Here is a 27,425-nt window from a genome sequence, read left to right as displayed (position 1 = left end):
GCTGGTACCCGAGCTCATGGAGGTGGACACGGAGGTGGGACTCCCTCGTTTACTCTCTCTCTCTCTCTCTCTCTCTCTCTATCTCCATCTCTGTCTCGCTTCCTCTATCTTTTCCTTGCTCGCCAATTTTCATCTCCTTCTTCTGCGTGTTCGGGACGGTATAACTTGACAAAGTCTCGCTTTGTGAGTACTTGTAATGCCTGCTACCAATGCAACAAAACATTTGTTTACCAGTAACTATGAACAAAACACAAATATGAGGTTTTGCGCTATTTTAAAAATCGTTCAAAGTTACATCAAAGGCAAAAAAGAAGAAGCATTTCAAGTTTTCCAAGTTTTTCCGCTTCGCTTTACTATACTTTGATGTAGAATATTGAGCATGCGAGCTTATGATTCAAATGCAACTGTGCAGCTTTAGACGTTTTCATAAATTCAAATTTGAACAGAATTTGAAACAATACTGAAATGTATACGCCATGCCAAATTTTTAAAATACTTTTTAAGTAAATTATTGCAACTTTTAATTAAAAATTATTAAAATTATATGCGATCTAATAATATAATTCAACATTAATGAAAAATAGTTTAATGACCATTGTCATTTTTACTGAGAAACTTATAATGTATCGAGAATTGAGTTGATCCTTGAATGAAATAAGGAAAGAAATTTGAATTCATCATTAATACAAATATTTTATTATCATTAAGGTTCACTCTAATTTAGCGATCATTAAAACTTTTATAATATATGATCAATTGCAAAAAATTAGCATTGTATAAGAGAACTTGTACTTTTTCAAACTAAATCGAAATGCTTTTAATTAATGAGAATTATTGTCAGTATCGTGGAAATGGGTGTTTGTTTATTACAGCGAGGATGCGGAGAAAAAAATTAATTTCATCGAAAAGCGAGCAGAAACGGCCATAAAAATGCCTTATCGCACACACGTAGAAACATGTGCAGATTGAACCACGTTGCATGCAACGAGCGAGAGTACACGTTGCAAGCGAGAAAGGAGCAAGAAGGAAGGTTGATAGCTTGTAAGTTGGACGACGAGAGAAGCTTTATGGCAAGCTTGTGGGTGGGCGCTAAGATTTTGAGCGAGAGGAGAAGGGTAAAGGCTGCGAATTGCCGGGAGTAGGGGCAGCGGTAATAATGAGAGAGGGAACTGGCGCTCGCGCCAGCGAGAGAGAGAGTAGAGACGTAAATCGGTATGTAGCCGTGTGTGTGGGTATATATACGCGCGCGGGCGCGGAGAGTGTGGCGCGCGATACACATACGCGTGCGTACATATACGACGAGCATTACGCTCGGTACACAATACACATACACGTGTAGGTAGCGGAGTATACGAGGCGCATGCAAGCGCGACTGCGAACCCAAAGCATGTAGGTGAAGAAGGAAAGGAAGAGAGCAGAGCAGCGCAATCGGGTTGCCCCCCATAGTGGGGTTGTAGGCGTAAGAGAGGGGATCTCTGCAACACACGTACGTAGACACTTGCCACTTGCCGGTGAAACCTGGCCTCGTATATTCGCTCCCTCCGTTCGGCAACACACTCAGTCTTTCATCGTAAACGGTTGCGAGCGGACTCTTACACGTTCAACATCTCTTCTCTCTTTTTTTCCCTCAAAATTACCAGCCACGAACTTTTTTAGTTTTCCAAGTTTCGGCGGTATTATTCCGACATACATTAACGGACACATGTATACAGTGTGTGTGAGTGTGAGAGTGTGCTAGCATCGGCAGAGATTATAAAAAGTGCGTGCAGAAATTCATTTTTTTCTATTGTCCTCGAGAGAGAAAATATTTAAAAATATTTTTTCCGATCCACGTCTTCGTCTACACTGTTGTAATCATCCCGCATCTTCGACGTAGTCTTCAGTTGTTAATAATTCATGAAGTGTAAAAAGTGTGATGCTTAACGTGCCTCATAATAAAAAGCACTTAATACGTTATTTAGTGGTGTCGTTTCCGTTTGCATAAAGGTGAAATTCAAATTACGTATGGTTTTGTGCGTGATAACTTCGAGCTGTCATCGTTCGCACTTGTCGCTTTAAGCGGCTCGGTGGAGAAGAAGCAACAGATCGATTCAACATCGTGCTGCTTTGCCGATACAACTGATGGAAGTGAGTTTTAAAAATATGCTTCAAATATTTTTTTTTTTAAACTTGTTCGATCGCTAGAAAATTTACTTTTTTTGTAACCCTCGAGTTTTTGCTCGTCGTTGAAAAATGGAGTTTAAACGAGATTGAACCAATTTTCAAATTATAAAACATAAATTCTAGAATTGCAAAGTAATTACTGAATTTGTGCCGAGTTTTAATTCATTCAACAATATAAAATCAGTTAAGCACTATTTGAAATGTGAAAATATCAGCTGATCAGTTATAGCAGAAGAGGATACTCGAATATCGCTCTTCACTCAAGCTGCAAAGTTCGGGGGAGACTAGTAAAACTAGAGGGGAGTCATGTATCGCTTTTTCGCGCCAACGTGATCAGCGCACGTGACGCACTTTCCCATTTTCTGCCAAACTAAGTATTTATTGTTGAGATTTAGCAAAATTTAAACAATTTATAGTGCAAGTCAACTCGTGTGCAAAATTTCATTTTATTGTTTATCAGTTCGATTGATTCATTCTAAGTTATACCTGATTAGTGTAATTTACGAATACTCCTTTATATATTACAGTTCTACATGCATAAGCTGTCACGATAAATTAAAATTGTCAAGTTTACGTAAATTTCTTCCTCAAAAACTTTTAGCTAATCTCAGAGAATTTGTAAAGTATAAATCGTGTAACTTTCGAGTTAAATGTGAAAATTGGCTGATAATTTATATGATTATAATATTAATTGACATGACTTTGCACATTTTTTGGTTTTAACTGGAAAACTTATTAACTCATACATCCTTTGAGTTATCAAGAAGTTGATTAGTATATGCAGGCAGCGAAGACTTTCACATACTCGAAGTTACAGTTTTTATTGGATGCTTGTAAACTTTTCTAAACTATTTAGTTAAATTTTGAACATTCTGCAATGCTTGAATAAACATTCTTGATTATATTAGATAATTATTTTTGTTTTATTTTTTTTAATATTTTTCATTTATTTTACTTAATTAACTTTACTTACAATTTATATTCCTTTATAATTAAAATCCTCTTTAAAATAATTGTATATCAATGGTGAAATGTTAAAATTTTTAGTTGCAAAAATTATCAATAGATTTATTGAATTACTATGTCTAAACTGATCTGAAACCTATTAGTAAAACGATAATTTTTACAGTACTTGGACACCATTTTATTTTATTTTAAATTAAATGAAAGCCCTCTTTTTTATTGTGAACATCGACATTACTTTGAAATCATGGTAATTCAGAAAAATATTATGCTTACTATGTAAAATATTTTGAGAGAACTTTAATTAAATCAATCGTTAAAATGCACAACATTTGTATGAATCCAAACTTTCATATTTTTAAATGTAATAGTTTAATCGCATTTAAATGTAATATTCCAAATTTATTAAAAACTTGAATCTTACTGGCTGCAGTACAAATTTCTAATAAGAAGGACTAACAAGTCATTTTAATCGATGTTTACTAAAGTTGAAAATTGCTATATTGTTTTGAAAATATAGATACGGTACTCTGAGGTATGAAGAAAATCTATTAAAACTTCTTTTCGATAATTTTTTAATGAACAAGTTACTTTCCTGAAATAGTGAATTATCTGCGATAACTATTTTATTTTGCTATTTCCCATACGCTATTCATATTTATTTATTGCCCTCCTCTAATACAGTTTGTGAATAAAATACGATTAAAAAAAAGAAACTGCGATAACTGTTCAAGCTGCTAATTGATAAATTTTCCCTGTTATCGACTCCAATTTTTGACTTATAAATTTATCGTTCTCGTTGCCGTTTTAGTTCGTAGTAATTTTAAACATGTATATAAATTTGCAGGTTGTCCGTAAAAAAACCAGCTACGTCGTGTTGTCGGCCTTGCTAAGCGCTTCGGAGCCTGGTTCCGAAATAAAGTGTAACAAACAATTAGCATACAAAGATGTCAAGTCGAACTGGCAGTACGGTCGAATCAACCTCGGGCTATTCCTTGAGGTGGCATAACCACCAACTCCACATAACAAAAGCATTCGGAGCATTACTGCATGCGGATAATGACACTCTGGTCGACGTCACACTTGTATGCGCGAACGGGAGCCTTGGAGCCCACAAAATTATTCTGAGTGCTTGCAGGTAAATGATGCTACTACTCTGCTGCAAAAGCTCCAGCGAGCTTGGCAAAGTCTGCTGGTAAGCCCGTAGATAGCAGCTCATAACATCACATTTGCTTTTTTCATTTTTCAGCCCTTTCTTCGCGAAGATATTCGAGAATCACCCATGTAAACATCCGGTGATCGTTCTCGATGACTTCTCCGTCAATGAGATCAACATTATAATGGAATTTATGTACCTAGGCGAAGTGAGAATAGAACATTCCGATTTGCCTGGGGTCTTACAAGCAGCGAGCAGTTTGCAAATTCGAGGATTAACCTCGTCGGAGGTACAGCTGACGCGAAACACATCGAGTCCCATCTCAGCGGACTCGCTGGCCGACGAGCCGCTGACGCCCGAGGAGGAGGCGGCTCATCAGCAGTTGCTGGCCGACGACGGAGACGACGAGGAGTTGCCGACTCCCGAGTCCGACAGGGACCTCATCCACAGGGGACAGGACTGCAGTCGAGACACGAGCGCCTCACCACTGATGGCGAGAAGGAAGCAGGCGCGACCGCGCAGAAGGTCGGACGACCAGCCGCAAGACCTCAGTCGGACCAAGAGCAGCGAGCGCCTCGAGGACGACTTGGACGCGGCGATCCAAAATCGAAAGTCGCCCTCCAACGGATTCGTCGTAGATCCGTCGATTCGGAGGCCGAGCTCGCCGCGCGTCAACAGCAGTACCGATGCCGAGACGATCAGCGAGAAGCAGGCATCGACGCACGATAAACAGCAGCACACGACCGATCAGCAGCAGCAGCAACAGCAACTCCAGCAGCAACAAGAGGAGGAGGCGGAAAATCTCTCCATGAAGAAGGAGCTGAATCAAATCTTCTCTCCGACCTTGTCGATCGATCTGCTGAAAACCGAGAGCGAAACGACCAACAGCCCGCGAACTTCGCCGCTGATGGGCAACCACACGTTCAGCCCGAACGGGCCGTACATGAACATGCCCGTGCCCGGCATGGCGGCGATGTCGAGCTTGGCGCTGACGCCTCCGCACCACCCGAACAACGAGTACCTCTCGAGCCTGAGTCAGCTCGCGGCGCAGTGGCTGCCACCGAATCAGCACAACCACATGAGCGGAGGCGGCGTCGCCACGCCGAGACTGCCGCGACCCGACGAGGTCAAGCCACCGGCTGGCTTCCCCTTCGCCCCGTGCGGCTCGCCCATCGGGCATCGATCGTTCTTGGCTGGCCAGGAGCCCGCGATGAACGGCCTGTTTCACGGCTTGCCCATGGAGGGCTACCAGGACGGCTTCAAGCCCGAGACGTTCCACGGCCTGTTCGCGGCGAGTCTGGGCGTGCCTCCGCCGCCGGCACCCCCGCGCAAAAAGTCGAAAAAGCAGAGATCGTCGGAGGCCGGCGGAGGCGGAGGCGGCTCGTCGGGTCGACGCTGGTGCAGTCAGCAGCAAGTGCGCCCGCTCAACAAGCCCAAGGGCCAGCACAGCGCACCCCGAGGCGGGCCCCCGCGATCCTGGACCAACAACGAGCTCACCGAGGCCCTCAGCGCCGTCTGGAGGAAAACCATGACGACGTCGCAGGCCTCGCGGACCTACGGCATACCCTACAACAGTCTGCTCATGTACGTGAGGGGCAAGTACGGCAAGAGTCTCAAGCTCGAGCAGCTCCGACACGACTGCTCGACGAGGGAGCTCGTGCTGGCGCACAACAACAACACCAAAAGTATGCAGGCCCCCGGCCCGAGCAAGCAGCAGCAGCAGCAACAGCAGCAGCAGAGCCTCGGGGGCCCGGGCGGTGTGACGGACGCCGAGGCGGCGGCGGCCTACTCGCACCACGCCAACATGCCACTGCTGAGCGGTGGGGTCAGTCAGGGCTTCTACCCGGATTTCGCCAATTTTTCCCTGGCCGTAAACATGGCCCAGATGCTGCAGTCCGAGGTGGGCGGAGGACAGTCGAGCGGTGGCGGCGGCGGCGCGGCGAATGGCGAACGACGGATGGGTGGCGGACCGGTAGCGCTGCCACCGGGCGCCAGCCGCAGCCCCTCGCCAGCGCCCGAGCCCGAGCAACTGACCGTGAGTTCGCGAGAGCGAGAGTCGTCGCAATTGCAGCAGCAGCAGCAGCAGCAGCCGCCACCGGCGCAGACGCAGCAGAACGGCCTCGACTGAGGTAACGGTAGCGGACCGCCGCCGCCGCCGCCTCTGCTACCGCCGGTCACCAGCAACAAAAAGCGCAGAAGAAAGTTCTGGCGCGACTTGCAGCCGCAACCCCTACAAAGACTGAAATCGCCGCAACGCCAGGGTAACGACGACGACGACGGACACGTGCCGACGCCGGCCGAGGCCCTGTTTTGCTATTACTATTGAGAGATAACATTAATCTAATACGAAGAACTGTGTATGCGTGTAATAACGTCGTTATAAATATGTGCGGCTCAGCCCTCGTCTGCATGGCTGGCCGATTGGCTCGTCGAAGCACATTCTCCGACACTTTAATTCGTTTTCTTTGTTACTCGTATTATATTTATATTTATATACACGAATCTAAATGATATTCAATGATCGTTAAATCGAAGTATATATGCAACATATGTACTTTCCGTTCGCTTTAGGATAACAAATAAGTTACGGTTTTCTAGCTCGTAAGCCAAGTTAACGTATCTGGTGATTTTCTCGGGCTTTTCCAAAGCCAAGAGGTCAAAAAGCGCCAAAAACAAATCCATGTGCGATCGAGAGGTCGAATATCCATTACTCGGCTGAAAAAGCTCGGGTTCGCATCGTTCAGGTAGTGTGGAACTCGTGCACTCGCCATTCTCCTTCTTTTCCTACTTCTTCTCCACTATAGCATCATAAACTCATATAGAATATAATATATTATGTAAGATAAAAATCGAGTCAAACTTTGCTGCGGTTCATATAACTTCATTACGGTCCCTGGGATCAAATGACATACGTATATATTGTATTATTATACACGAAAAAAGGTTGGTTAGTCGCTGGTAGTCTATACTTCGATGTTGAAGTGCGCTACACGCTCCGTTTTAATTGAATACACGAAGAAAGCTCACACGTGTTCTTCACTGGCAATCATGGCATTATTTTTTTACCGATAAATATAATAGTATACTAAAAATAGATACTGGCCTGAACGCAAGAAGTTAGGCTCGATTGTTTATATCGTGCGCCAAATGTACCACAAACTCGTACTCATTGTTTAAAGAAAATAGTTCCTGATACATATTGAATGATTGCATACCAAATACTTTGACACATTCGAACTCTCAAGGATGTGATACGTGATGAAGGTAAAAGAAAGAGAGGAGGCGACGAAAATGTGCGCCGCAGTGCAGCGCGAGTCTGCTGATATAATACTGCCGCAACAAAGGGGGAAAAAGAACGAGGGATGTTTGTCGCTCGTGGTCGATTTAACCGATTTATTCTCGAATACCGTCACATTTCCGGGCGATTGGTAAACTCGATTATTATTTAAAATTGTACATAAACATTTTTTTTCGATCAAAGCTTTATCGTAGGAATTTGACTGAAATTTTTCGTGCAATATTTTCAAGATTGATTTTAATTACGTTTCGACATTCGGAAAACTTGTGGACGTTGAAATTTCGTCGGAGGGATCTGTGCAATAAAGAGCGCAAGTATTAGAAACGCGATATGTGATTAATTTGGTTGACTTTTTCGTTGTGTCTTGTACACACGCATGCATGCACGCGATAGGTGTGCTTAAACGAGCTGATCAAATACAAATTTTGATAATTGTGATTTTATAAATTACAATAATCATCGAAAAAATTTTCAAAGTATAACGAAACACGAAAATCTGTATAACGATTCAAATTGTCGAAAATCGTTTAAAATTCTTTAGGCTGTTGAAACAGAAATGAAGCTCTTTAAAGTCAGCGTCGTTGGCCAAAGGCCATTAGAGACTGAAATCGCATTTTAGATCAGAATTTTCGACAACAGACGGAAGCGCAGGGTAACTAACACATCAGGGATAACCACTGACAAATCTAAGATAAAAAAAATATTACAAAATTAATGATAAAATAATAACTTTAATGCGAAAAAATTAGAATTTAAACGCGTATAGTTAAAATTCCGTTTTTAGTATTACGAGTAAAACATGTAAAAAAAACAAAATTCACAAATGATTCGTTCGCAATACACATAAAAAAGTAAGCGAAGATCAAGTGACGTATGATTATTTTATTTTTTATTTTTATGTGAAATAATACACATTAAGTACTTGAAAACATCGTGGTAGTATCATACTCTAAACAGTATTGATATTTATAATCGTGGTACATTTTCGTATAAAAATACATTTTAAAAATAAAAATAAATGTATATATTATATATTTAAAATATATCGGTACAATAAACAATAAACAATGATGCATTATGACCACCAATGAAAATTACGCAACCTGTATGATACAAACTGATATTATTGATCGTAAACTATAAATATATATGTAAAAAAATATTCTATACACAGGGTGTTTCAAAAATTTTTATATAAAATAATATCTAATGCCTGCCTGTGTCACACGCCTTCAATTCATTTAAATATAAATTTTTTTGCTTCATTGAAATTTTGAATTAAAATAAGACATATGCAAATTTAAAATTTTACTATGAAAAACAATAACTACTGTATTAAGTTATAATGATTTCAATCCAGAAATGAAAAAAATTGTTCATATTTTTCAAAATGATTGTTGTTATGAATAATTTTCATAATATGTTACGTATTATAATATCTAGAAAATCAACAATAAAATAATTAAGTACATATAAATAATAATTCGCATTTGCGGGGGGTGTGGCGCTGGGATTCAGGCGCTCAATAGCATTAAACGTGTATCGAATTTTAAAATCTACTTACAGGATAAATAAAGAGCGAATAAAAAGGAAAAATAAAATCATGATATACGAATACCACGAGGGCAAGGAGAACGTTCATTTAAATATGATCGTTTGCGTGTTAAGATTTAGCATATGAAATATTATTTGCATACAAATACGTTCACTGCGTTGGTGTGCGATCGATATAGCATACGGAAGTATTCTTACGAATATTCATAATGTGATAGAAGGCACCGCGTGCGCTAATTTCAGTATTATTTTAAACCAATTTCGTCTGTCTCGGAACTCTATAAAAGATCACATTTACAAATGCATACTTGTGCGGCAACACGTTGTTCGAGCTCCGATCGCTGTATTTGTGTGTGCTGGAAAAATTTTTATCCGAAAGTAAAAATATTTTCCAACAAAAAGTGTGCAATTTTTCAAAGTTGCAACGATTAGGCATTTTGCTTTTCATTACTCAGAAGTAACTTAACGTTACACTACTCACACAACGGTGCATACTCTCAATTCTTATACTCCATATGTACAACAGTTTTTATCAAACTTTTATATTTTTATGCGCATATTTTTAAACAGACATAAAATAACAATATAGTAATTGTGACAGGTTCCACGCGTATAATGAAGATGTTATCGCATTTTGCAAAGATTTATATGAAACAATAGCTTAGATTCCAGAATCTATATTATAATATACTGAGTTTTAAAAGCAAAATGGCCCACATGTTGCATAATTTGAATTCCAAAAAATGAACGATTCACCGAGCGAATAGAACAGTAATCGACGATAAAACAAAATTCATAGGATCGTTCATAAAATGAATTATATAAGTGATAAATTGTATGTAATTATTGTAACAATAAGAGACCGTCGAGCGTCCATCCGATGTATGTACTTTTTATGCGTGAATGAGTGAGTTGTAAGAGAGGATGCTCAATTTATAAAATGGACGCATTTCTCGTCAAATTAATACTTAAGGAAAATAAAACAAACCCGCGCGATTGTTTACTTTATTATTATACGACGATTATTATAAAGTATAAATATATAAATATATATATTATATAAATAAATAAATGAATACATATATATGTAGAAATGTTAGTTAAATTTCGTGTATAGGGACGTGCACAAAAAAGAAAATAAATAAATAAAAGGGAAATGATGGTTACCGCAGTAAAACAATGGTTGACCAACGTAATATCTTATAAATAATAAAAGATGAATCGTATGTGAAAAAAAAATAATTCGTTGTTGAAATTTTTGAGAAAGAAATGAAACAGTTGACATGAGTATAATCGCACAAACAAAATTAATAAATACGAAATTACATACTCGGGCTTCGGCAAAAGCGTAAAATTCTATTAATTTTTCACAATTGTATTTGAAAATAATTTTGAAAAAAGGTTGTATTCGAGTGTTTGGTCATAACGCAATATCTATGACATACAAAAATGTGTCAGTACTTGCGAATGTATGAGTGTTTTCAATCATCGTTTCATCGTAACGCATGCTCTTATTGCCTTTATTGTCAAATAATTCCTACTTGTACACGAATAAAATAGAAACTTGTTATTACCGCTCAGAAATTATTATTTTTTTCGATTAATAGTAAATGTGTATTGATGCAAATCGTCAGTCACAAACATATCAAGTAGACATTTGAAAGCTCAGCTGCCTGGACTGAGTTGTTGCGATTGAATTTGATGCTTGTCGTTTATATTGTTGTTGTTGAGCACACATCATTCGTTCAATTGTAATCCGCTATTGTGTAACAAACTTATTTTGGTTACAGATTTTTAAAAAGTTGCAATTTATATGTACTTCCAATAAATGCACAAACAATTCACTTGCAATAGATTAAATAAATATGGCAACGCATCTTTTAATCGAGGATACCTTGATTGCGTAAGAATAAGATTTTCTTGGAGCATTCAAAACTTTTACTATTGTTGATCGGAAGTACGAGTTATTTTTTATAATTTTTTCATACGCTTAAAACAAGGTCACCTCGTTTGATAAATGCGCTTTCTTGGTGCTCTATGTTCGAATTTCGAATTTTGAGAACCATCATCCTGAGTTCCTAAGAACAAAAAAAATGTAACAGTATGATAAGCATCCGACAGAATATTATCTTTATTGTCAAACAAATACAGTATAAAAAAAGTATTGGATACAGGAGTGGAAAAGTTTTGCCTGTGTGTGAGAAGCGCTGTTTTCATCTTTGCAAACATTGTAAATAAAATGGGAATGCGAAATCAGTTTTTATTGCGTACTATATCTATAACATATAGATGTATACATATGAACATATATTTATCTACGTATCAATTTCTTACAATTTTCTTCGGATACAACCTTTCAATCGGCAAATGAGTGAAAGAAAAACAAAACTGTATGGTTTTGTTACGCGTGTGTGAGAATGTTCATAATAAAGTATGAGAATAGGTGCAACAAATTATGCAGAAAAATTGTTCTTTCAAATGAACTGGGCGATCTTTGTCCTACGAAAACAATAGACTACAAATTTTTGGCTTTAAATGTATCAAAACTCGAATCAATTTGATGCTAAGACTGTTAGATGGCGCAATGTGTGCTTGGTCGATCAAGTAAATAACATGCGCATCATTAGATCGTATATACGTTTTTAATAAGCATTGTTCGGTAAGCTGAGCGGGTACATTATCGACAGAAGTCGGTAATTTATCGATAGCTCTGCACTGCGGTTGATACTTTATAAGCGATCGATTGTTAGTTCCAACTGATTACAATAACGTAGCACAAAAATCGTCTATCAATGACCTGGACGGCAGAAATACATTATAAAATAGTTACAAAAAAAAAAAAACAAATCGACAGAAAAAGACGAAAGATTATTTATTTATGCATTGGTTGTGCAGTACGTAGTTCCTAAATCGCCTCAGCTTCGCTGTCACCCCATTCAAGCAATATTACATGATATTTTCATACTCGTTTTACTACCGCCATACTGTTAGTTAATTAAACAGGCGTTATGCAGTTTCAAGACCTAAAATCCAAATGCTCGTTTTTCAATAAATTGAATTCTCTGTTTGAAATTCATAATTTTCCGTTAAATATTCGACTGGTAAATACTCATGTTAATAATCTTTTTTTCTACAATACTGATTAACATTTTAATGTTTTTATAAAAAAGAATTTGTTATGAATATTGTACAAAATATCGCTTCTATATCTCCTAACTGCAATAGATCAGAATACTCTTGTACACTTGATACTATACTTTACCGATCAGAAAAAACTCGCGAATATATTTATACCGGTTACATATACCATAATAAAGATAATAATAATATTCATGAAGAGCCGTCATCAGCCAGTATATTTTTTTACAGGTTTACATTGTATTACAATTTTTAGAACATTTGATAAAAACTAACAGATATCCGATGCATAGCCACGGCATTCAACATCGAGCATTGTATCTCCGTGGAATCATTCTATAAAAAATCGATTAAAAAGTACAATATCGACAATTGCTCGATCGTCCGCCTCACAGATCTTAGTGACTCCTGGAGAATCGCATACGCGCGGATTTATTCACGTTATTAAAACTATTTTTTGTTTTGAAATAGACAAAAGAAACAAAGCGAGTTCAAGCGCATAACTTTCGCCTAAGACTGACACGTTTTGAAACACGTTTGACATTTTACAGAAAAACAAATAATTGGGAATCAGTTAATGAATTTAATTATTCTTGTCTTAAATTTAACAAAATACGAGCGATTATACAGACGTCGCTCGCGTATACAGTACTCACTTTATTGAGTAGTGACGTGCGCATTCGTGAAACGTGATTCGTGAGATCTTTAACGTCGCCAACGTTACAATATAATAGATGTTGAACACATGTGATAAGTTTTACCGCTGGTTACTGTAATATATAACAAGAGACTTCCTAAACCTGTGGTCGGGGTGATCGTTGAAGTACTTTGTCGTCGGCCAAATTTCAGCTGACGGAAATGTATTTATCGACCTCGGGTTCCACTAGTTCACTCGTGCACACACCGATGAATTTTCATAACTTCCAATACACGATTACAACATTAAATTTGTTACAATATTAAAACAAGTGATCGTTTAATCGTGTATCAAAACATTTTATACAAATGTACTATGTCTTTAGATACAATAAAATAATGTGGATTCACTTCGGTGCACCTATGTCAGTTGATAAATATACACAGAATTATTATGATTTTTCTCATATAAATCTGAAAACTACCGATAGCAAGACTTGACAAAGATAATTAAGATGAGTATTTACGAGTCCTTGAAGCTGGGGCGAGGCTAGCTATTTCAAAACTTTTCCCCTCAAAATCCTTACAACCTACATTACCTCATAAACCAAGTCAAATTCTAGAAATCATTGAATGAGTAAATCAGATCATGTAACCTGATTCCAAAAGACATTAAAATTGCATCTCATGAAGTAGTGAACGAAAAAGTATGTCTGGCTAAAATGTAAAAAGCACGTCGTGCAGCTAATGTACGAATTTTTTGAAATTCATATTCGATTAGAATGAAAAATACGACTTTTAATATTCGGCAGTAATCTGAAAATTAACTTCATTATATCGATACCATCGTTCGATTAATCGCCCGACCGCCCTTGTAATAAGAATAAATATTATAACTTCAATAAAATTGTAAATACAATTGTATATTTCTTGTGTATTCTTTTATTCTCCTACCTTGACATCTTATAGATGAACAGCAGATTTTTGCACGTACAAGCTTACAAACCAAACAGTAAACTTGTATTGTGCGGTCGAATCACTTGATGCACAACCAGTTGAACGATCTTCGATCTTTTTGAAAAGTGATACCTTGTTCAACAGTGATTAAGACTTGACATTTAAACTTTACCATATAGCGGAATAAATTTTACTGGACTAAATAAAAATATAAAAAGTATATTTTTATACCTATTCACATAAAACTAAAAGATTGTAATTATTTTTTAAAGACGAAATAACATTTTACTTGAGGAATAACATTTATTTTGATAATAAAATGAGGAGCTGTAGCTCTTGTAAGGTATAAATTTCTTCATCTTTAAAATTTGTCTGTCGTTTAGTTCTGAACAATCAATTAAATATTACTCCTGAGAATAGTGAAATGTCTTATTGAAAATCATGGACTACGACTCTCGTTTTTATAATTCATAAATTAGCAAATACCAGACTACTTTTTTATATTTGTAAAACCTGAAGCTCAAGGGGCCGGATATTTTAAATTTGCGTATGATTTACTATAATAGTGTCAGTACAGAATAATGAGCTTCTGCATGAAAACTCCATTCGTTGGTGAAAGCTTATACAAAATTATTCAAAAAAATCTTCGATTACCCAGTTAATTATTCCAAGTAATTTTTTGAGAACTAGGGAAATAATTTTTCCATGAAAACTTTCTGAGCAATTTTTTATCAGTTCAATCATCTCTAAGATTATCATCGCCAACATGATCGCGATGGAGCCTTGTAGAAAATGAGTTACTGAGTCTTGAAAAATGATTTTAAAAATTTTATCTCCAGATCATACAGATTGCCATTAAAATTAGAAAACTCCAAAATATGTAGAAAAGTAATTTGTATCCTTTTACTCTAATCAAATAATGAAAAGTACATATATGAAATATTATCACTTGCGGCTAGGATTATTACTTGAAGCGATGCGTGAAGAATTGTGGTTTTTTGAGGTGTCAAAACTGTGAGACTGTCTCGACTCTCTTCTCGTACGGTACAAGCGTCTTTTTGGCCATACATACTTGCTCATTTTAGCAAGTGTGTATGTATGAACGATACTTATGTAGGTAGAAACGAGTAATGTACGAATTCGAGCTAGCACCCCTCCTCTCGCGTTAGAACGTCGGTGGTCAAACCTGCGACAAAAGAGCTTCTGCGGTCTATCGCGTCGCTTTGCAGTTGTACGACTTCTCTGCGATATATCCTTCTGATCTACAACCCGTCGGACGGTATTGCTGCTACATATATAATAATATATATGAACTCGGTGCACTTGTCAAGATCCGTGCACGCACCCCTCGTGCAGCTATAAAATCACCATTAAACGTACTTTTTGCGCGATCGGATAAACCTTTATTTTTTACTGATACTTTTAAATTCGTCGCCTTTTACGAATTTATCGCATTTACGAATCACTGCAATCTCTTCAATGAAGAGAGAATTGTTTCATCAGCACTCTGTTTCCGACTCGGCATTTGCCAAGTTTGATTTTAACCGGTACATGCGATCTATACATCGATCGAAAAAATAACTTCGAGGTTAGGTTTCCTGCTGATACTTCACACCTTCGTGAAGTAAAGTATGCATCACTGAACTCGAGGAACTCAATATCTTTACATAACTACTAATAGTATTCTTTTTCAATGATCGCTTTGCTTTCTTAATAGCATAAAAAATTTTCACTAGCCAAAGGATGAAATTTGAGAATTTTTATTACACAGGATTTTACTTGAGTACGCATGCATTGAAATAAAAATCGAAAAAATTTTAAATACCGATTATAATTGTTATGTTTTACGTAAAAATGATCTATGAATGCAGTTTTAATTCAACATTTAACATGCATTTTGAATTCATTTTTAATTCAATTAATTTACTTCCATTCAATTCCCTACAAATTATATTCGATTGGTTTCATTTTTTTATCCATAAAAAATATTTTAAATAAAAAATGAGAGAAAAATTTTAAATTAATTAGGCATTTATTAAAAACTATTCAAACATTTTTTTTAAATTAAATAAGGCATTCATTATTAAAGTTTTCTAATTAACCGATGATTTTCTTTAGTAAATCGATACTGAATTATCAATTTATTCTCGTTATAAATAGTAAAATATTTTTGTAAAATGAAATGTTCATATCTGCACTACCTCAATGTCTTCTATTTGCACCTTTGATATTTATGTTTGAATAAGCAACACAAAAAAAAATATATTTTTCGTTAAAAAATATTTAAATATTTAAAAACTCATTCTTTAACTTTGAGACTATTTTTTTATAAAGATATGCTAAACATGTTTTAGGATATTTCGGTTGACATGAAAATTAAATTATTATATTTAGTTTTTGATACTAAAATATTATGCCTTGGTGTAAGATAAAACTAAAAGTTCATCGTGTGCGTCATATATGACGTCGACAATCATATCCAAACTTCATTTAAAAAAAACCGACATAAAAAAGGTTTGAAAAACCATCAATCTTGAGAAAAAATATTATTAAAAAATCTATTGCATGAAATAAAGTTATTATAAAAAACTCATGATATTACATATGACACAATAGATATAATTGTTGTGAAAAAATCTTTTGGGTTTTATCAGTGCATAAAATCTGCAACCATAACACGTGTCTATTTAAACAAAAAAAAAACATTAGCACTTCATTGCTTATATCATATGATAATGCTGATTCGTATAAGATTCAGGTCTAATCATCGATAAAACAGATTTACTTTTATCTTCATCTTAATACTAAACGAGCGACTCGTTATACTCGAAAAAACGTCCAATTATGAATTAGGTATCTGTGATTGTCACTTTTTTATATTATATTGTAACAATGTTTTCAAATTTCTATCAAATTTATTCATAATCAATTTTTTTGTGCCGATGAAAGTAAGCACGAAAATCCTACACTTGTTACTTGTACTATTACCGAAATGACAACAATATTAAGTTGAATTTATTCTTATTTATTAAAAACATGACTTGTTGAAATGATGAGGGACAAAAGGGTTTACGAAAATTTTTAATGTTATTCAATTTTAGATATTTTTTCGACATTATAATCCAACGTGTGCATAATAATTGATTCCAATTAATGAAAGCCCATCAATCATTGAATTATTTACTAGGGGTACTTAATCTTATCTTCAAATGTAGAATAAGACAACGCGTATGTTATGAAATCATTAGCTCAGTCACAGCAGGAGTTTTATATATTTGTCACGAAAATATGTCATCGACGTTAATCATTTAAGACTTGAAGATAAGTATTATTGTACGGAGCATTGGAGTATATTGAAACTAGTCATTCATCGCAATTCTCACTGAAATCTTCTCTGTAGCCATGAATACGAAAATCATGCGAATTATTTTTGCATTTCTTTTTTTGATTCAAATTGTTATATCTTCAAGTACTTCGAGAGAACGTAGTGTTTCAAAAAAAAGTACTTTGGATTTGGTTATTGGTAATAGAGTACCAGATGATGAACTTGTAACGAGCACAACATTTTTTCGAGAACCAAACAAAGATAAACGCATAATTGCGTTTCGACCGTTTGATGTCCCAAGAGAATATACTATAACACAAGTACGAGTGCTAGATCAAACCGAAGGAAAAGGTGGACGTGCAACATATGAATATGGAGGTCCTGATCGAGTTCTAATTGGATTCCACAGTAAAATTAATCAAGGCATTCACTATGTAATTGAATTATACGCTAAACGTGATAATTAATTTAATGATTTTTTACGAATGAATTAAAAACCAACTGAAACAGATTTTAATAACTTTTTATTACTATTTAAACATTGTACTAATTACTGAATAAAAGTATGTGCTTTTTTATCAAGGAAAATGATTGTTTATTTATTTATTTTTTGTTATAGTTGATATTCATAATCAAGTCAAATAAATTGTAGCTTTTTTTATAGATTTTACCTCCTTGAAGAATAAATTGGAGGACCGCAGTAAGCGATGCTCATTTTTTCTTGAGATCTTATTGAAGGAACGCACTTCCAGCTTCCTGAAAATTAGCTTTGGTCAAATTTGAAACACGAATGAGCGCACTATCCTGGCTAATTTTTCACTTTTCTGTTCATCTTTGTACGTTATCTGAAAGTTAGCTAAAAATGTGCCTTTATTATATAGTTTCATTTCCTAAATTCATCTCCTTTCACCAATCTCGAAACGTTTTGTATTGTTTTTCGTAAAATTGTTCAGATTGTTCGGGTATAATATTTGACCTCACTTTGTTGACCAGCTCCTGGATCACGTTGCTCGAGTCAGTGTCTTCATCGCCTCTTTCACTGTCTTTTTTAGAGCTGATTCAACTCATAATGTTTCCAAGTTCTTTCCAATTTTTTTACTCTGCTTTATTTCTTTACGATAAAAAGCGGGGATGTAGCTCAGTGGTAGAGCGTTCGCTTTGCATGTGAAAGGCCCCGGGTTCGATCCCCGGCATCTCCAGTTTTTTTGTTTCCTGACAATTGTCATCACACACGGGAGCCATTTTACGTCAAATCTTTAGAGCTGTGCCTGCACAGCATTGTAAGGCGAAATCGCACAATTTCTAACTCAACAGGAAAGACCCTAAATTCTCCCAGAAAAATACGTGACGTACGATTTAGATGGGAAATTGACTCAGCATACTGATGGCGGGGTCAGATTTTCGAAAATTTCCATTTTCTCCGGAAAAATTTGACATTAACTTTCAAATTCGATTATCTCAAAAACCACATATACAAGATTTTTTAAAAGGAAATTTCAATTGTAAAAGGTGAAAAAAATCACATTTTGACTTTTTTCTCAAAATCGATGCATTTTATACATTACGAAAGATTTGGAAATTGTTTCTTATAAGTAAAATACAAAAAAAAATTCATGGGACTTAAGACCCATTTTGTCGAATGTAGACAGAGTTTTTTGAAATTCTCGATTTCACAGTACCATCATTCTAGCACTTCTGAAAAAAATAATGACATTTTTTAAAGCAGGCTCTATTCGTAAAATATAATTGTAGTGAACAAACTTCTAAAAAAATTTATTTTTTGCAATTTTGGTATGTTTTTCTGAAAAATTGAATAAAGACAATTTTCAGGGTGAATTCACCCCCTTAAAAAATTTGGGATGATTTTTTTAACTTTTCAGAGGTTGATCCCCTAAAGAACCCCGTAACGATGAAAAAGGCATATGAAAAATAAGGATGTGATCTATAGTTTTCTCTCAATTGTTGAAATCGATTGAAAAAAATTTGTTTCGAGAAAAACACGTTCCAAGTTCAAAGTTTTGCTCTGTACACATTTCGAGCGCGCAAATCGCTTCGGGTAATCGGCTATAACTTTTTTCTTTTATGAATTTCGTTCTAAAATTTTAACAGAGTGTTTATGTAAAAATCGATTTTTTTAATCATTTTAATGGTAATATCCCCTAAAGATTGTAATATCTAGGTTTTGAATACCTTTAATTTTTTTGAATTAATCTAATATGCTTATTGTATTAGAAAATCCACATTTCCACGCCCTATAAAAAAAAAAACTTTTATGGTCACCCATGTTTGGCAATATAAGGAAACCCATGTGTTTCCCATTGTGTTTTGTTTTGTAGTGTGCAATGTTTATGTTCATATTCCGTCATGTATGCAATGAAACTGAAACTCGATAAACTTTTATCTATTTTTATTAAGTAGAAATTCTTTACTAAAAATTTTTTTATGTTATGTATACATTTTATATTATTTATGCATTTTTGTGAAAGTTTTTAAAAACTTATAAAAGTTGTACGCAAATTCGATTTCTATTGTGGATGTCAATCTTGAAATTTCAATAATATAGTGTTTAACCATTTATAGGAAGATTACAAAGTAAGTTAACTACATAGAATTTTGTGTCATAGTTTGTGTCACAACTGAAGTTCATAAGTTGTAATGTGCTATAAATAATCAAGAGGTGCAGTAGCACCTTGCCAGCGAAGTATGATAGTATACTGCGTCAATAATTGAAGAATTTATATATAGTACTAGAATATAGAAAACTCATCAAACGCGGATACTTGCTGATGGCCGAGTAATAAATTCACAAAACATGCACGAATTGATGCTGGTAGAATTAATTTTATATGTAATAATAATCTTATAAACTTGATTATACATAATTTTTTTCAGGATAATTTACAATCAAGCAAAGCTTTATTTAAATGGATAAATTACATTTTCTCGTTTTACGGAATCAATCCAATGAATTTCAACTCAGTGCTGCACAACTCAATTATGTTATATATTACAATTCACTTTATTTTAGCAGGTTTGGGTCTAACCTATTTAAACACGGAATCAGAGGAATTTGTGTCTACCATTATGGAAGTGGGCTCAATAACCGTTGTACTTACGAAAATGATGACCTACGGTGCTAATCATAAAAAGATCGCTAAAATACTGACACAAGTCTTGAAAGATTACGACAATTTATCTCCTTACAAAAATCTTGGAGAAGTAAATGTTGCTGTGCAATATATTAAAAAAGTGAAAATATATTTGATAGTTGCGGTTCCATTATCATTTTTTAACGAAACTATGTACTTTTTCAAACCGCTCTTAGAAAATAGTTTCAAAGTACCTTCTTCAACCGGTTCGCATAATTTTTTGATCCGATTATTATTGAAGATACGCATTATTAATAATCAATTTTTTATATCTTATGATTTACAGATTCTCAAAATGTAACAACTTATTTTCTTCCATACAGCATAGCTTTTCCTATTGAAAATGATAGAGATTACTGGTTAGCTTTTATTTATGAAATTCCTTTGTGTTACTGCGCTGGATTCAGTCTCGGCATAGACACCAGCTTAATGCTTGCTCTTCTGGCTCATGTTTGCGGACAATTAGCATTACTATCTGAATGTGTTTTCCCTCAAATTGCTCAGGATACAGATACATTTTCAATCAACACATCTTTTTATATTGAGAGACACAGCAGATTAATAAGGTGATAAGTATTCAACCTACTGCACGTTGTTTTAGCACATATTTGATCAACAACATAGAATAAAAAAAATTCAATACCTATTATGTATTTTCTTGTTAAAGCACATTTTCCATTTTCATTGTATATTTATTTAAAACAGTACGATTCTGCTATTTTTACCGGCTTAAAATTTGAATATTCACTGCACTGTAAAAATACGACAGGAAAAATTATTATGTTCAATGTTCATATTAATCGAAACATATACGCACACAGGTCGATTTCTTATGTTGAAACATTTAATAAACGAATATGATAAACTTAGAATCAAAACTGCTATTTTACTAGTCATTACAGTTAAAAATATTTGATTTTTTTACTCAAAAAGAACATTTTAAACAAAAATTGATTAAAACAAAATTTTTAGAATTATTCAAAATATATGTTTGAATTTTTTAGTTAAAAAATCATAGAGATTTTTTAACAAAACAATGAGAGCAAAAAACCGCTTTTTCGAAACTTATAAATAACTAATAGTGATAAGCATACCAATCACCTTTAACTTATTTTTAAGGATGTCGAGGGATATTAACGAAACTTTTGGTTGGTTATTACTACATCAATACTTAGTAATTGTATTTCTCAACTGTATGATTGGTTACACTCTTTTAATTGTAAAATTCTTTGAAAATCATCTTTTTTTCAAAAATAATCTTATTTCAGCGTTTCAAAAATTCTTTCAGGCTATAAGTCAACATCAGATGGTACTTGTACTATCATACTCAAGTTCTATCGTATGTATTTGTATGGTCCTCTTTCTTTACTGCCACGCAGGTCAATGCCTTTATAACGAAGTAAAATTTGATGAATAATTTTATCGATATTTATGATGATTTTTGCAAACTCTTAAGTCTAATGTTTTTCAGAGCATGAAATTAAGTGATGCTTTGTTTGGTAGTTGTTGGTATAATTTGAATTCACTTCAATTGAAGTATCAGCTAATATTCCTAACTCAATCGCAAGTTTGTTTACAACTCACTGGCAAAAATTTTTGCATTTTCTCTTATGAAAGTTTTTTGAAAGTATGAATAACCTATGAAATTCAAGATATTATGCAATTTCATATTTCAAATAAGTTAATTTTAGGTTATGAAGTCATCAATGGCTTACTTGTCAGTTTTGCGGAAGGTTTTGTAAAATAGTCTATCCATTTTTCTGAAATTTGATAATTAAAATGCTAAATAATATAATAGCTATTTTGATGCAGAAGTCATGTTACTTGATTTAAAGTTATCTGCAGATAATAAACATACATTTCACGCGAATAATATTTGTCAACCACCAAGATCTCAGGACTTGAAAAATTATTATTTGAAATGCCATTTCCTCACAGCGACAAACAACAAAATAATAATCGAAGTAATTTTTTTAGCGGGGCGAAGTGTTGCAAGCCTTTGACTTCAACTCAAAAACGCACATCAATAGCATTCGATAAAAGCTGTAAACAGATAAGTATATACATCCAATGCCATGTATATACATGTATAATGACTTCCGATTTACAACAAGCCTATCATCAAATGCGTATAAGTCAGAATTGATTAGAACCATCAAAAATTGACGGACGTAAATCCACGACGCAATGTCGGTTTTCAACCAAATATTCAGTGGTGAAAAGAACAAAAAAACGCAAAGGCCGTGTAAATATGTAAGCCACTTATCGATAAAATAATATACTCTAAGTGTGAAAGCAGTCAGGAGAGCGAAAGGGAGAAAGAGAGAGGAGTTACCCGAGCGCTCCATCGGAACACGATTTTGCGAACGTTTCTTGTAAACACCCCTTTAAAGATGCAAGTATAAAACTTTGGGACTTAAATCGTGTGCAGAACCGAACGCCAAAGTAGCATCTTGCTGAACTAAATACTGAAGTAGCATGGCAACGGTTCAGAGAAAGCATGGTGATATGAACCACTGCCTTACTCAACTTTTATTGAGGCCTTTGCCGTTTTGAGTATGACTGGTCCGACGGAAGATGAAGATGCGGAATTTCAATTGTAATTCTGCCTGAGGGTAGAGCCTGAGCCTGAATCATTGTGGATCGTAGTTGGGCAGCCATTTACAATAGAAATGGATGTGAGCACTTGCTAAACTCGTCCGCAATCAGAGCAATTGCAAGTTTTGATTGTTTCTGATGTTGATTGACTTTCGTCTACTTAGTGTGACGTTTCAAGAGTTACTCTGTGACTGAGAGAGTTTTCACGGGAGGTGAAAGAAAGATTTTGTCTTCCAATTGTGACATCTGCGTATCAAAGTTGCCCGCGTTGTGAAAACAAAAAGCCCAATTCGTGCTAGTCATTTGAATTTTTAAGATCCGATGATTTTTATTAAAAAACGATTTGATCTGAATGAAAATGGACAATTCTAAATAAATTTTCGATTAAAGGTTGGAAAATGTTACGAATGTAAAAATGTTAAGAAAAATTTCCCAAACTAAATTATCTTTTGAGGATGTAATAAGCAGTAAAACTTATAAAGGAAGAGGGCATTAGACCATATAAATGTGAGATATGTCACAAAGAATTCTGTAGTGCGGAAAAAGCATAACCACTCACTCCTGTTGCATAATATACTATGAATTAGCAATAGTGTTTGAATATAGAAATTTGAACGCGATGCATGGATTACAAGGAAAAGAGAGGTTTAAAGGACGTCGCAGCCATCGGCGTCACATCCACATATTATTGGAATCTGTATGGTACACGTGGAAGTGGGTGCAAGTTACGTACATATAACATATAGAAACGAGAACTAAAGAGAAAAAGAGAGAGAAGAGCAGCGCATTCATTCTCGAGTTCTACGAATTCGCGTAATCGATTCGGTCATGTCGTTGGACCACCCATAAGGGCCTAATAAATAAGTAATACATCGATCAAATACGAAACGGCCTTTTCAGAATGAAGACACAGGGTGGTTGAGAAAAACTTATGTTAATCATATGAATTTTTTACCGGAATTATTGATATTGAAAACTTCACCTTATTTTTCTTTCAATGTATAAAAAACATTCCAGGTAAGTTAATGTATCTAATAATTTTTATGAAGAGCTTAAACTCCTGAGAAATGAATTATTTAAGCTATTTCCAATTTGAAATCAGATAACTTTAGATTGTTTCTTGCATTATTTACATAAATCAATCGCTTAAACAATAGAATAGTATCTGTTTAATCATAAAACGTACAAATGTAATAAATAAAGATGTTTCAATATATCTTTATATATTGAAAATATATCTTCAATATATCAATATATCTTTTATTGAATGAAAGTAACTTCATTAATAAAATTGATTATCACTGACTTTTTAATTATAATTTTTTATTCAAAAGTTATTGGGTTCATTTATTTGATTAGCTCTGATAGGAGTTTAAAATTGGCTAGCGTTAAAGAAAGATACCTCAAGTAAGCTTCTCTTTTTTATTCCCCGGAATAAACTTGGGAATTTCAAAGATTTTATGTACATGAGTAGACAAACGAGCTGATGAAGCAAAATTTTAGTCGAACTGATTTTATAACATGTGGGAATCTATGAAGATTAAATTGTATTTTAAATTCAGGCCGACAAAAATTTGACCTCGTCAGTTATTCTAATTACTAGATATGTTGATTGATATTTTTAATAAACAATAAAATGGTAACACTCGCTTGTAGGATGAGTTTGATGTCAAGCATAGGCCCGCACCGAGTGAATACAACAAATCGACTAGATGTTACATCGTTCAGCGCTTATATGGCTCTCTTTCTCTGTCAGTTGCTCAGTACGTGCTATACGCGGAACATATACATAATATGCTGAGTAGTGCGCAGAGCTACTATACTAAACGTGAGCTTGCGAGGCTTTGCCTTGGTTCCTTACACTGACACTTGATCGCATTATGTATAGCTCTGCGTATACCCCGATGAATCTAACCCTTTTTTTTATCTTTACGCTGTGTACTATGGCCTATTTTACGTACCCATGTTCTTATAACTCGAGACTTCCAACCAATCGATCGAAATCTCGTTTTAAACTTGTGCTGTAGGATTAGCGTTACGAGCCTTTCTATATTCTATACGCAGGAATTCCATTTTAGGTGGAAGTGTTTTTAAATTCTAACTTTAGATGTAACTAACATAGCCCCATTAGCTTTTTCTGTTTATGTAACAATTTTTATAACTAATTTTAGCTTGATTTTTGCAGCTATTTATAGTACATTGATAGACAATTTAATGTAATTTCAAATGCAAAAATTGAAGTTTGAAGACAATCACGATATTACGAAGTACTTGTGGGTAAAAAAAGGTAAAAATAAAGAAAGACATAATGGCGTTTCTCGAAAAAATGATGTGCTCGTAAGTCAAGCGCAGCAAGGCCTCAATAGCGAATGCACAAATTTACATATTCCATACGCAAAAAAGAAGAAAAAGAATCGGTCCATATAGATGCTGCAGAAGTTGCAGAGAAAAATATAGGCTTTTTTCTGCTGCTGCTGCGAAGCTCGGCTGTTTTAAAACGTTTTCTTAATTAAACGTTCTCTTTGCGGCGCGCGGTGAGCGCGTCCTGGTGCCGGGGAATCAATCCGGGACCATAACAAGCAGCAGCGGCAGCGGCCGCATGAGCTATATCCATCCGAAACCGAAATTCCAAAGTGCCTCACACCACCCCCAATACAGCACGTATAAATGAGTGTGTGTGCGTGCGATGTATAGACAAGCTGTATATATATCGGTATATATCGGTGGGGCATACCGAGGGAAGCATAGTTTAGTCGAAGCATGCGAACTCGTTCTCGAATGGGAAATCTGCGCCCTTTATGCATCGGTATTTCGTACGAGTAGAGAGAGAGAGAGAGAGCGGAGGGACGTGCACGGGCTTCTGCGCGCGCGATATGAAGGTTCGTAAATGACGGTCAGCGGGCGAGCGTCGCCTCGGGGCAGCAGCAGCAGCGAGCCCGGTACGGGCCCTTTACGAGCCTCGAATTAGCTACTATATATACTGTGTGCCAAGGCCCTCCTTTCTCTCACTCTCTTTCTTACTCACGCGCGCTCTGATTATTCGATGCTGCTGCTGCTGCTGCCGGTGCTGCCGTTGCCTTTTTTGCTTTCGCTTAAGAGAGACCGCGCTCGTATTCTTATACATACACGCATGTACGCACACACGTACAGATCGCAAGCGCCTCCCATATAAGAAATATCGACGAGGTATCCCACGCAGAGAGTGCCCTAATATGCACGAGCGGGCGCGCGCGCGTTAAAAAGAAAGGAATATCACGCCAAGGCATGTAAACCTCATCCTGAGCGCGCAGCACGGACACACACACACATACCAACTCGCTCCACACATGTGTACTGTACACATATACACGCATGAGACGCGGGGCCGTTACTCCCTTTTGTTAAAAGAGCCTTCAATCTTGAAATGCGAGACCTGCTCTCTGTTGCTGCACTCTTTTCCTTCTTCTCCTCCTCCTCCTCCTCGCGCTCTTTCTTTCTCTGATCTATGTATAACGTACAACACACGGCGTATACATACGCGTATATATATATACATGTGTACTGCACGCGCCCGCGAGTAAACTTGTCGTTTTTACGCGCGCGCGCGCGACTCCGAACGGGGGCAAAAACAACGAATCGACTCATGACTTCTCTCTCTCGCTCGCTCGCTGCACGCATAAAGGCATGCGACTGTACACGCACACGCATACATAAGAGTGTAAATGCGCGCACACACACACGCATACATACAGAAACGGAGTACTCGCATGTGTGCCGCATGTATATGAGAATAAACGCGCGTGTATATACCCAAGCCGTGTTGACGTGTTTTTGCGCGAGGCTAACCGTGCACTGCTGCTCCCCAGGCGCGTTTATTTGCCTGCGCGCACGAGCAACTCTGCACCGAGAGCAGCAACAACAGTAAAAACCCCTGATAAATTCGAAAAAGCAAAGCCTCCAACGCCACTGACGCATTTTTCTTCTCTTATCTGCCACTTGTACATACATATAAAACAAAGACCCGGCAATGTTATCGAGTCGAATTCGATTCGAGCCCTACACAATGGAGCAGTAGTAGCAATTTGCACTCTTTTTTAATGCAAGCATTATGATGCTAGCAGAAACCAGTCAATCACCGATCGCTGCGCTAATTTGGCCGTCTCGATCTCGCTGCGAGATCGAGTCTACCTGCGCCGCGCAATTGTAATTATGTCATTCGCGTTTTATACGAAAAGAAAAGCTGCGGATATGATTTTACTGATTGCTACTCTCGGGACGCCGCACAATGAGCCGAGGCTATAAAATTTGATTACCTCACGCCATTTATCTCGAGGATGAAACTATTACTTGCCCCGCGCAAGTACCGCGTCTCGAAACTTCCATTCGAATGTTTGGCATCGTAAAACATATTTCGCGAGTGTACTCTCGTTAGTATTATCAACGAATGATACTCATTTCTTCGGCTGTATAATGAAATTTCATTCGAAGCAATTGAATTTCTTCGACGAT

General features: G+C 36.1%; 2 protein-coding genes and 1 non-coding gene across 3 annotated transcripts; all 3 read left to right on the top strand.

Moving 5' to 3' along the window:
* The first annotated feature begins 1,992 nt into the window (after positions 1-1,992).
* Positions 1,993-8,199, top strand: LOC106651012 (protein jim lovell). Its single transcript, XM_014369336.2, has 4 exons — positions 1,993-2,127; positions 3,974-4,264; positions 4,376-6,317; positions 8,122-8,199. The coding sequence occupies exons 2-4, from the start codon at positions 4,074-4,076 to the stop codon at positions 8,197-8,199; spliced, it is 2,211 nt and encodes a 736-aa protein (XP_014224822.1). The 5' UTR covers positions 1,993-2,127; positions 3,974-4,073.
* Positions 8,200-18,317: 10,118 nt separating this feature from the next.
* Positions 18,318-18,389, top strand: Trnaa-ugc. The gene has a single exon. It is a non-coding gene; the product is annotated as a tRNA-Ala (tRNA).
* A 1,921-nt stretch (positions 18,390-20,310) lies between these two features.
* Positions 20,311-20,909, top strand: LOC106651013. Its single transcript, XM_014369337.1, has 2 exons — positions 20,311-20,545; positions 20,626-20,909. The coding sequence occupies exons 1-2, from the start codon at positions 20,311-20,313 to the stop codon at positions 20,907-20,909; spliced, it is 519 nt and encodes a 172-aa protein (XP_014224823.1).
* The last annotated feature ends 6,516 nt before the right edge of the window (positions 20,910-27,425 follow it).

This window comes from Trichogramma pretiosum, unplaced genomic scaffold (assembly GCF_000599845.2).
Source record: "Trichogramma pretiosum strain Unisexual culture from Peru unplaced genomic scaffold, Tpre_2.0 scaffold36, whole genome shotgun sequence".
Lineage (NCBI taxonomy): Eukaryota > Metazoa > Arthropoda > Insecta > Hymenoptera > Trichogrammatidae > Trichogramma > Trichogramma pretiosum.
Note: the sequence above shows the minus strand (reverse complement) of the source record. Positions and strands in the feature narration are given on the sequence as shown.